Source organism: Ictalurus furcatus, chromosome 25 (genome assembly GCF_023375685.1).
Source record: "Ictalurus furcatus strain D&B chromosome 25, Billie_1.0, whole genome shotgun sequence".
Classification (NCBI taxonomy): domain Eukaryota; kingdom Metazoa; phylum Chordata; class Actinopteri; order Siluriformes; family Ictaluridae; genus Ictalurus; species Ictalurus furcatus.
In genome coordinates this window covers 1,999,768-2,012,164 of record NC_071279.1, presented here as the reverse complement: position 1 = coordinate 2,012,164, position 12,397 = coordinate 1,999,768, and the positions used below count along the sequence as shown (strand labels likewise).

The window sequence follows — 12,397 nt, the reverse complement described above, 5'->3', positions numbered from 1 at the left end:
TAGATAGATGGATCATATCACTTTAACTGATGTGGGCTTAAAGCTTTGCTTGATGCCTGGGTGGCGTTATATAATTTGATCCTTGACATTTTTTGACTCTGCTTTGCATCATACTCAACAGATACTATATATCTATAAGCAATGTCTGAATTAGACACAGAGTGGTGGTCATTTGTAGATGAACCGAGAGCACAGTCTTGCATAATACGAGTGTGCCGTCCGCGTAGTCCGCTCTCACCACACCATCTGTGTCCACCTCCACTCGACCCTGTGGATCATCCGGACCAACACGGCGCTGTCGTAGCTCGGCGTACGAATACCGAGGGCAACGTTTGACTTTCCGAAACTTGAGTATGTAAAAGCTTCATCGTTTTTTTTTTCCTTTTGTTGCTGATGTTCAGATTCTGTTCTTCAGTATAATGAACGTTTGTGGCTCACTGACTTGTTGCAGCTTGATAGGAGCCCAGAAAGGGATTATCAGACGTTTTTAATCAGTGGATTTGTACATATCGACACTTCTGGCTGAGAGGGAAAGCAGAAAAGTGTTGCACTTACAGCTCTCAGGAATTGAGAAACTCGTTGAGAGTGCTGATTTATCACATTCGAGCCTTGGATTCCTCAGGACTGCATGAATCTGGGCAGATTGTTATGTACAGTGGAATTTGTGCAGGAACAGCGTGAGCCCTTGATAACTCCATTTGACTCGACAGTGGTTTTCTGGATCTTTACAATGATCTCATTTCATAATAATGCGGCTTGTTTCTTTGCTTCATGCTGTTTTTATTGTTCTGGCTCTGAAAGTAGCTCCACCCCCAGCTGAAGCAAAGATGCTCAGGCCTGCCTCTTTCTTTCTCGGAAAGCATCACACAAGGCATACGTAGATTTAACAGAGGGAATGTGGCCGGTTGAGAGGAAGGTGAAGGCTTGTCAGTGTTTGCCGACTACTTCTTGCAATGTATGACTTCCTATCCCGTGCGATAGTCAGGAGAAGCTCAAATTTTACTTCATTTGGGTTTTGCTTGGAATATATGAAGTATATACAGTATGAATAGAACATGAGTTGTGTGCCTCAGCTCCCCAGATACGGGTACTATGAGCAGCCCTCACTGCAGTGCCAGTAAGGATAGCGATACAGCAACCCTGCTGCCCTGTAAGCTGTGCCTTCAAGACGTCCCCCTGGACCAGATGACTACCATCTCAGAGTGCCAGTACATCCTCTGCATCCTGGTGAGAAGCTCTATTAAGTTTACGTGAAATGGAGCTCTAGCGTCATCATTAAAATACAGAGCATGCCAAAATTTTATACATTTATACAGACAACCTCCGAATCCTGATCATATATCCAAAAATCCCAATCATCATCGTGATCATGGGGCAGTGGTGGATTAGCGGTTAAGGCTCTGGGTTACTGCTCTGGCGTTCAAGCCCAGACCTTCTGCAAGGCCTTTAACCCTCTCTGCTCCAGGGGTGCTGTATCATGGCTGACCCTGCACTCTGACCCTAACTTCCTGGCATGTTGGGGTATGCAAAGAAAAGGATTTCACTGGGCTGTGAGTCATAAAAACTCATTTTCATCATCACATTAAATCACCAGGTGTCCACTACGCTAAAATGATCGTCTTGAGTAGATAATAATCCACTGTCAGTAGGTGTCTCAATTCTTCATTGACTTTTCATTAGATTTTGGAGTGCGGCGTTGGGGATTTGTGCTCATTCAGCCACAAGAACATTAGTCGGGTCATTCGCTGATGTTGGGTAAACTGATTCACTGATCCCAAAGGAGTTCAGTGGGGTTGAGGTCAGGGTTCTGTGCAGGCCACTTGAGTGAATGCGTGTGAGCTTGTGCCCTGGGATGGTCGGCACCCGTTTCCTGGGATAGGCTCCAAGCTGGCTCACGACCCTCCATAGAATAAGGATTAATTGAACAGGTTTGGGCTTCCAAATTCTATAACTTGTGTGTTTCCAAACTTTGTGTGACAAGAGTTTGGGGAAGAACCACATATGGGTGTGATGGTCAGGTGTCCACATACTTTTGGCCATAGCGTGACCGTTTTCTTATTTTAGCTGTCTACCAGAGTGTATTGGAGTTTAAATGAACAAGTATTCATACATTAATAAATGAATAAGCTGTTCCATGGCCAGATGTGTGTCGTTCCCTCATTAGTTCACTTGCAAAACGCTCGTCACTGTCTGAGAAGTGGAGGAACTGCTCATGGTCCGAAGCGTACCAGCTCACCTTATGGCATGGACATATATAGCTGGCAGTGGACTCAGTTCTCTTGTATTTATTGATGCTGACAAAACCAGCAGGTTGAGAATATAGCGCTATGTATGTTATTTTCTCAGATTCAGGAAAATGCTCCCAAAACGCATTGGACGGTGCTTCACAGTCCAGATGGACGATCCGCATCATACTTCAAAAGCAACCCGGGACTTTTTTTTAAGGCAAAGAAGTGGAATGTATCTGCAGTGTATTCAAGTGAGCATGCATTTCACTTGCTGAAGGCATAACACCCCAGGAACAAGCCAGAAATAAATAAATCAGCTGCCGTAAAAGGCTTTGCAAAGCATCACTAGGGAAGAAACCCAGCATCTGGTGATGTCTGTGGGCTCCAGACTTCATGCAGTCATTGACTGCACTGGATTAGCAACCAAGGATTGAAAATTAAAGTTTAATATCTGATGACGTTCGCGCCCCTTTTCGTTATTTCATTTCAACTCCAATATCCTGTGGTAGAAAGCTACAACGACAATACATTTGTCAATGTCCAGATATATTTGTGTGACTCTACATATAGTAGAAAATGTCATTGTTTTCCAAACCACCACACACATACGTGTGCAACACCCAAGCGCATCCATTCGGGCGTTGACATTTCCGTCCGTTTCTTCAGCTTGACGGTTATATAATTCGTCTCATACCGTATATAGATCAGCGTTTCTAAATGATTGGTTTAAAAAAACAAACGACAACAAGCTATATTTGCAGCATGCCACCGTGTAATAGCGGTAATGAAGTGGTGTGTGTATATTCCAAGACTAAAGTAATAAATGGAGTTATAACTACAAAGAATAAATGAATGATTAGAAAAGTTCTTGATGCATTTGTGTATATATATATATTGTAGTTATATAGTATTTATATATACACAGGGCAGGCGTGCCAGGTTTCCCTCCCAATCATCACCATCACCTATACATTAGTATAGCTACAGCAGGAATAAAGATAGACACCGTCGGGGGTGGGGTGGGGGGGGGTTCTGTTTTACTGCAGTAGCAAGACGTCAGTCAGCCTTCAGCTAGATCTGTAACTGAAAAGTGTTCAGCTGAGTGCCGGTTAGCTCACACGGTCATGCAGCAGTCTTATTTGCTTTGGGGGATAACTGTATTATCATATAATGCTCTTGGATATCATAAGTCACATCAAGTATGCTGACAAGACGAAGCAGAATAGTGACATCATTTCCTGATACAGCGGGACACTAGAGATTGCTGGCTTTGCATAAATGAACAGTCTTCTGTGACGTGTTACATTTGTGTAATTATCTGGGTGGTGCAGAGGTACAGGGGGTAGCATTGCCACCTCACATCTCCAGGGTCCCCAATTTGATCTTGAGCTCGGGTTACTGTCAGTGTGTGTGTGTGAGAGATCCTCGAATGGGTTCGCTCTGGGTTTTCCTGTTTCCTTCCATCTACCAAAAATATGCTAGTAGTACGATTAGTGACTACATTTGTTCATAGGTGAGAATGAGTGTGTAAATGTGTGTGTGTGTGTAAATGTGTATGCGTGTAAATGTGTGCCCATGTGTAAGTGTGTGTGTGTGAGTGTAAGTGTGTGTGTGTGTGTGTGTGTAAATGTGTGTGTGTGTAAGTGTGTGTGCATGTGTGTGTGTGTGTGTGTGTGTGTAAATGTGTGTGTGTGTGTAAGTGTGTGTGCATGTGTAAATGTGTGTGTGTGTGTGTGTGTGTGTGTGTAAATGTGTGTGTGCGTGTGTGTGCATGTGTAAATGTGTGTGTGTGTGTATAAATGTGTGTGCGTGTGTGTAAATATGTATGTGTGTGTGTGTGTAAGTGTGTGTGCATGTGTAAATGTGTGTGTGTGTGTGTGTGTGTGTGTGTGTGTGTGTGTAAATGTGTGTGTGCATGTGTGTGCATGTGTAAATGTGTGTGTGTGTGTATAAATGTGTGTGCGTGTGTGTAAATATGTATGTGTGTGTGTGTGTGTGTAAGTGTGTGTGCATGTGTAAATGTGTGTGTGTGTGTGTGTGTGTGTGTGTGTGTGTGTAAATGTGTGTGTGCATGTGTGCGCATGTGTAAATGTGTGTGTGTGTGTGTGTATAAATGTGTGTGCGTGAGTGTAAATATGTATGTGTGTTTGTGTGTGTGTGTGTGTGTGTGTAAATGTGTGCGTGTGTGTGTAATTGTGTGTGTGTGTGCGTAAATGTGTGTGCGTAAATGTGTATGTGTGTTAGTGTGTGTGTGTGTGTGTGTAAATGTGTGTGTATGTGTAAATGTGTGTGTGTGTGTGTGTAAATGTGTATGTGTGTGTGTGTGTGTGTGTGTGTGTGTAAATGTGTGTGTGTGTGTGTGTGCATGTGTAAATGTGTGTGTGTGTGTGTGTGTATAAATGTGTGTGCGTGTGTGTGTAAATATGTACGTGTGTTAGTGTGTGTGTGTGTGTGTGTGTGTGTGTGTGTGTGTGTGTAAATGTGTGTGCGTAAATGTGTATGTGTGTTAGTGTGTGTGTGTGTGTGTGTGTGTGTGTGTGTGTGTGTGTGTGTGTGTGTGTGTGTCCAGTGCTCTGGTATCCTCTCCAGGTTGCATTCCAGCCTTGCACCCAGTCTTGTCATTCAGCAGGATTTTGAAACTGGATTCTATCTTCTGTCTCCCTCACGCTCTAGTATCAGCAGCAGAACTAAGCAGGATGAGGCCCCTATCAAGCGCTGTCCGAGGTGGAAGATATGTATTGCGAGAGACGAGGGCTGCGCCCAGATGCTGTGCAAGAGCTGTAAACATGCCTTCTGCTGGTACTGCCTGGAGTCTCTGGATGTGAGTCACACTGACCTGCAATCACACTGCACAAGGTTCTGTATTATACTCCTCATTTGCAGGTCGCTTTGGATAAAAGTGTCTGCTAAATGAATAAATGTAAATGTAAAATATACCCTAATACTCTAAGTTGCCAGTTTATTAGGTACACCTCATTACTAGGATTTCTTTTGGCCTCCAGAGTAGCATGAATTTACCTGAACCAGTATTCTCTAACACTCTGACTACGTTACACGGTAACTGCAAACTGAATGGCTGCACAGTCCATTTCAACTCAACCCCAACATGCTTAAGAGCGTTGAAGCCATTAAAGAAATATTTTATTTTAAAAATCCCTCTCGTGTTAGAACTATTAAATACCTCGTGACGATAGTTACCTTGATTCCTCTGATACATTATCCTGCTGGAAGTTTCCATCTGAATGTGAGTAAAATGTAGCCATGTTCAAATATTGTAACATTCAGATGTCATTCTTTTGAATACCCAGGGTATTCTAGGAAAACATTCTAGAAACATTGAACTGGTTGCATATGACCAGCCCAAGACAGCTGTTCCTTAAGATGGTCTGCACTTATAAATGATCTGCATTTATGTAGCGCTTTTATCCGAAGCGCTTTACACTGTGTCTCATTCACACACCAGTGGTAGCAGAGCTGCTATGCAAGGCGCTGACTTGCCATGAGGAGTAACCTGGGGTTCAGCGTCTCGCCCGAGGACACTTCGGCACGTGGAGTCACTTGGGCCGGGAATCGAACCGCCAACCCTACGATTAGTGGACAACCCGCTCTACCACCTGATCCACAGCCGCCCACGTGTTAAAAATGTTAAGATGTTAAAAATGCTATAAAACCAATTGTTATATCCAACTATCATGTCACATTCACCAATCTCTTGCTTTCCCCTTTTGTCCAGTTGAACACTCCGTGTGGCGTATCACATCAAACCAGTGACTACAATTCCCATCCTGCACTGCGGCCTACAAACATGGCCGTCATGGACCGCAATTCCCAGAACACACCTCCATTCTAATCACACACTCCTGCATCCAATTTACACTCACAATCACACCACACATATAAGAGACTGTTCAACTGTTCAAACCCTTAGTCTGTGCAAAGTATTACGCTCAGTTGCTTAGTCTCTGTCGTTACCAAGCATTATATCGTGTCTGTTTATTCAGGTGTTTTGACCTTGCTCACGTTTACGACTTTATCTCTTTGCCCTGCCCTGTTTGTGCTGTTTGCCTGATCACCTGACCTCTGCATGTTCATGATTATTTGTCTTCTGCCTTATCCTTTGGACTTCTTGTTGTTTGATTAAACTGCCTTATCTGCACTTGCTTCCGTCTCAGCCTCCATTACCTGACGCCGGGTTAGAAACAGTGGTTTCCTGATTTATACGATGTGAAGCAGCACATACAGTATAACTTGTTGAAATGTACAGTTTATCTGAAGGTTGAGAGTGTATACGTACAGTATCATAGGCGGCTCGTCTACAGGGGCAGGTGGGCAGAAGTTCACCATAGACATGCTATATATCAGCCATTCAACAAATGTCAATAAGTCCTCATTCACAAATCCATGCATTTTAAATTCTGTTGAAATACTAATTGCCTCTTGAGTGACCAACTACTTTAAAAACGTTGCTGTGTAACAGATATAAGCCAGCGTTCAACCGATTTGCTCGCCTTTCTAGATGTTGCGCAATCATGGGGCCGCACCATGCTTTAAATCACACTGCACCGTGTTCACGCTATAAAGAAAGGAGGAGCAGTAGACAGGACAGTTAATAACAGGGTCGACAGGGTCACCAAAAATACAATAAATTAGGCTAGTTTAAAAACACTTTGTGGCTGCCAAGATCTTGATTTATAGTGAATAATCTAATACCTTTCTTCAAAGGCAAAGTGTAAGTGCAGACAGTGTGTCTATGATGTACAGAACCGTTTCTATTGTATGATAAATTACCACGATTTGGAGAGGGAAAAGGGGGATTGTGCAGTGGATGATGTCGGTCCATCAGAAATGTGTGTCTCCATGCAAAGGCTGAGAAAAAGAAATGTGCGTCTCCTTGTCCAAGAACCTATTTTTTTGGTCTGGTTTCAAGTCTTTTCTGTGGTTTTTTTGAGAAGTAGTTGGGCTGGAAATTGCTGAAACCTGGCAACCCTGCTGCATATATACATGAGTGTTAATATTCTTTATTTATATATATATATATATATATATATATTTTTTTTTTTTTTTCCAGGATGACTTTTTATTGATTCACTATGACAAAGGACCGTGTCAGAATAAACTGGGTTCATTCCCGAGCTTCTGTTATCTGGCATCGCACACAGGTATGTGGGGTGCATGGGCATTTAGAAAACACAGCTATGGGAATGGATCTGCATGGTTCCTTTACTGACTGATGCTTTAATTATAGACAGTACAGAATAACATAATTCACTTTTTGGCTTGCCTGGTGCTGAAGGATTAGTCGCAGAAGAGGAAGACAGGGGTTTTCACACTGGTTTAGCCATTTAATCCCCTTCTCATCACCTAGCTGTCTAAAATAATCTCTCTGGTGTGGGTGTGTGTGCCCGTGTGCATGTGCAAGTTGCGTACCCCTAAAAATCTGCCAATCCATAGAGCTTCATGCTCAGTATCTAATAGTTCACCTCTCGCTTCTTTGCTTTTTTAAACAGTATTTAAATCCATTCCGTTTGAGTCAGTGGACACATGTGCATGAGGTACTGACACACCTTATGAAAACACTGCCAAGAAAAAAAATCAAGCCAGAGGTTGGCAAGCGGCAAAAGGGTGTTTGCCACAGAGCAATGATTAGCGATTAGAGCCCCCTTGTGGTATGTAATGTTCTGGTCCAGTACTTATTGGACATTCTCATTTTTTCCCCTCCTCTTTTTCTATCTGTAGGTACTGTTCCCAAACTAATATTTATCCAAATGTCCCAAAATGCTGGCAAAAGTAAAATGCAAGCATATGTGTGATTTAATTAACTACACTCTGTCATTACTACAATTATCTAGATCAGACCTTTATTTGCACACTATTGCTTACGGCACCATAATTCTTATTTATTTTATTTAATGTAATTGCCATTTGTATTACTGGTATGTGTCATACTGTGTACCTTTACCTGTAAACTGTTATCTTAAAATATTGTACCATAACCTTATGTACCTCATTTAACTTATTTGCAGTACTGGTTGGATGCTAACTGCATGTCATTTAGTACGTTTACACGGACGACGATAATCCGATATGAACCCGGTTAAGACGATACTCTGATTAAGAAACTGGCATGTGAACAGAGATTATCGACGACCTTAATCCGATTAAAGTCGCACTCGAAGTAAACACACATGGAATTAAGACGTGTGGAGGATTCCTGTTTTAGTCGCGTTATCGAAGTGCGTTACAGACGCGTACACACCTTAATCACACTGTTAACGCCGTGTGAGAGTTTTCACCGCATTGTGCGACAGGACACGTACACACACACACACACACACACGGCAGCGCTCGACCGTTTTACGGCAAACAAGAGAGCACGGCTGCGTCCCAAACCGCGTACTTACCTGCTATACAGTAGGAGAAATACATGTATCTCAGCTACTATATAGACGGTAAGTACGCGGTTCGGGACGCAACCCACGGCTTCACGCAGTCGTCTATTAGCACGTACAGCACGACAAATAATTAACCGCACCTGAAGCGTTCGTAAAAATAAAAACACCCGAAACTGTACACGGTCCCATAACGAAGACCGACTGTACGTCGATACGTGAAATTCCGGAGGGACGTCGGACGGCGTGGCGCGGTGACGTAATGACGTGTGACGTTAATCGATCTATGTTCTATAACACGTAAAACCTGAACATGAAAGGAGTATTCTAAAAGCGGCTCATGTAAACACCTTAATCACAATATTATACGTCTTATTCAGAATAAGGTCGATAATTAGATTACTGCTGTCCGTGGAAACGTCGTCACTGTCCCTGTGCTTGTACTCTGACAATGAAAAAGTTGAACCTAACCCACTGTAATAGAATATTCTAAATGGTGTAATAATATGGCAATCAAAGGTTAACTAGCCAAGTATAGTCATGGGCTGTGTCTGAAACCTTTTGAATCCTGAATCCTTTTTACACAAACACCAACTTTTCTGACTGTTTTTATGTTTTGTGATCGTTGTTCACGAGTCCCTTGGTATGTACATTTATGAGCAACTGTATGCACAAATTTGCATAGACTCAGGTGGATGGAACCAGCCCTAGAACTGATTTGCACACGTACTGTATATAACTGTGTTCTTGTCTATCTTTTGGTCCGGGTAGTAGGGATCTTTGCTGGTTTTGGCCTGCTCCTGCTAGTGACCTCCCCATTCCTGCTCCTGGCTACACCTCTTGTCCTCTGCGACAAATGCAGATGTGGTCATGAAGACGACGACCCCTTACCCTCCTAGTCCTGCTCTTCTTCCACGTCTGCTCTCCCTGCACATGCTCTCATCAGGAACATGAGGACATGCTCTTAAAAAGGATTCCGGAGACATTTGCTGTCAGCAGGCAGAATGGGAATGTGAGGGTGAATCCCTTCCAAAAGGCCGCGAATTCTACGAGAGCTAGAGCTCCGGTTGACCTGCATCTCGTTTTATCGCTTGAGGTTATTAAACTTATATTAAAAAAAGCTGTAAGAACAGCACGTACGGTAGCAAGCCAAGTGACCTGAAAATGTGTTTTCATTTGGTCCTTATGTCCTCTTTTCACACGAGTAGCACGACGTTCATTTTCCTATACTTGTACAGTTTTTCACGGTGCATTATAGTCTCAGTTTGGAGACCAAGATGTAGCTAAGAGCTGTTGGATTCTGTTCCATATCCAGCATTTTCTTACTCCGATGCCAGTAGCCTGTAGGCACGGACAAAACGCTGAGAAATTATACTATTATAGAATAGATAAAGTGTCCAAATCTTACTCGGTTAAAGTGGACATACCCAGCCAAAAATGCACTCAAGTGAAAGTAAATCAGTTGATACTTATAAACTTACCCGAGTCATTAAAAAGTCAGTGTTTTAACTGATGAGATTACGCTAATGTGTTTATGTAAAACGCAAGTATTATTACTTATCTAAAACAGTTCGGACATTATTTTTGTTTTTAAGCAACTACACCATTCGCGATATTTACCATTAGCTAGAATTTGGCTTGTTGTCTACACATTTATGTTAGCTATTGATATTATTGCTAGTCTAACCTGGCATTAGCAAAAAAAAAAAAAACAACAGGATTAGATGGAGTCAGGGAACCTTCTAGAGAGTGCTCATGCCTTCTACCTTCCACTCCCCGGTAGCTCTGTGACCCTCTGTGTTTGGATGTTCTATGTCCTATTATTTTATTATTCCTGCCAATCATAAATCCAATTTTTTGCCACGAATACTTCAGTAGTTATAGTTAAAGTCGCGTAAACACCGACCAAATATTTTGTCAGTCTCTTTGTGTGATAATCATTCAGTATAGCTTTCCCCATACGATTTCCTGCTTCATGATCATGTCTTATACAGAAAACTCCCAAATCTGAGACTCATGGTGATTTGTAGTAGTAGCTCACCGCCAACCAACTGGGCACATCTGAGGCATCCAGTCAGTAGATCTTCAGCACTGGATTTCGCAAGAATAACAGTTTTGTACGGCTCAGTAGTTTAGTCAGTTTGAGTTCCTTTACCTATTGGTGTAGTTATCTACATTTTTACAGTTAAATAGGCCTTTTCTTTTCCTCATTTTGCGCTTTCATTCAGGTGAAACAACATCGTCGTATACAATTTTCTACATTTTTAGGCATCTGGGCTGCATTTAAATATCAGTTTGTGCTTCTTTTTTTTTTTTGGTCTATTTATTTACACGTTCATGCATGATGACTTGCTAAAATGTGAATATTATAGAGGTTGTACTTACAGGTAGAAGGTTTAAACACCTGTTCACGTGTCTCATAGTAGTGAGTCTAATTTGACTGGAGTGGTGTTTTAATCTTGAAGACTCGTGAGACTTCAGAGGGGATTTTTATCCATTCTGAAGAAGCCCATTGGATGAGTGAACTTACCTTCACCTACTCTTACCAGACAAACATGCCAAATAGATGGGGGAAAGAAAAAAAAAAAATAAAGACATTTCACTGCTTGTCTGAATTAATCCAGATAGCAAAACTGTATTTGTTTAGAATCCTAAAATGCTCAGTTAATTTAGTTAGACAGAAGTGTGTAGATAAAATCCTAAAAGCTGAACAAAAAGTGATTTTTTTTCCTAGTTCTGGCAGCTCTTCAGACCTAAAATTGGAGGTTTGGGAGCTGCATCGTGGGGAGCATGTGGCTGAGATGTGCTACAGCAGCAGCTGGCTGTACCGTGAGGGCCCGTGGCTGCCCGCGCAAACGGCCTCTCATGGGGCCAGTGGGCATCTGCCTCGACCCGCACCACTTCACCCTCCAGCATCAGAAATTCATGCGCTGCTCCACCCGCACCATCTGCGTCTGCACTCACCAGAAGCTCAGCAAACCCCAGCGGTCACTCACAGGAGAGGCCGGGGCCTCTCAGGTCAGGTAACACTGACACGCTGAGCTTATTCACTCCAGACTAAAAGTGAATCTCTGGCAATACATCTTTCAGTGTTAACCAACTAGGTCAGGAGGAGGAAGTGTAGGAGATGGGGTTAACCACAGTGATGGAGGAAAGGTTAATGACCCTGAAGCTATGTGGGGGAAAAAAAAAAAAGAACAGATGAATGTCAACTTCAAGAACAGATGAATCGGCAATTGCCAAGTTCTTGCCAAGTTACATAGAACACTAAAGAGATCATATTACATGGCCATCGTATTCACCTACTGCCCAGTCATCATTAATAATAATGATGATGAGTCTTTATTTATTACTGTATTAGAAACCCACTTACAGTGTAGTACACCAAGTTTCAGCTGCTCATCGGAAACAGTTATTGAACTTAACCCCATCCCCCCATGAATGAGCACGCCATGCAAATCCATGCAATCCTGAGTGACTTGAGCAAGTGAAAATTCACCCTGCAATGGTTTGATTGGCATGTGGTGGCCATATTGTTTGCAAATCTCAGCATGTTTTTGATCAGTATTGACACCAATTATCTTTTCAGCTGCTTAACAGTGTTTTCAAGCAGAAGGGCAAGATGGCTTGGATGGAAGGATGGCTGGATTGTTTAGTGGTTAAGGCTCTGGGTTACTGGTCAGAAGTTTAAGGGTTCAAGCCTCAGCACTGCCAAGTTACCACTGTTTGGGCCTTGAGCAAGGCCCTTAACCACATCTGCTCCAAGGGCACTGTATCATG

The 12,397-nt window shown here is 42.6% G+C and overlaps 1 protein-coding gene across 1 annotated transcript; it reads left to right on the top strand.

The window, feature by feature from the left end:
- The first annotated feature begins 1,038 nt into the window (after window positions 1-1,038).
- rnf144ab (ring finger protein 144ab) lies at window positions 1,039-9,970 on the top strand. Its single transcript, XM_053614862.1, is given in 5 exon segments — window positions 1,039-1,227; window positions 4,738-5,049; window positions 7,297-7,350; window positions 7,352-7,391; window positions 9,389-9,970. Coding segments are annotated over 5 exon segments (669 nt in total). The 5' UTR covers window positions 1,039-1,092; the 3' UTR covers window positions 9,517-9,970.
- The last annotated feature ends 2,427 nt before the right edge of the window (window positions 9,971-12,397 follow it).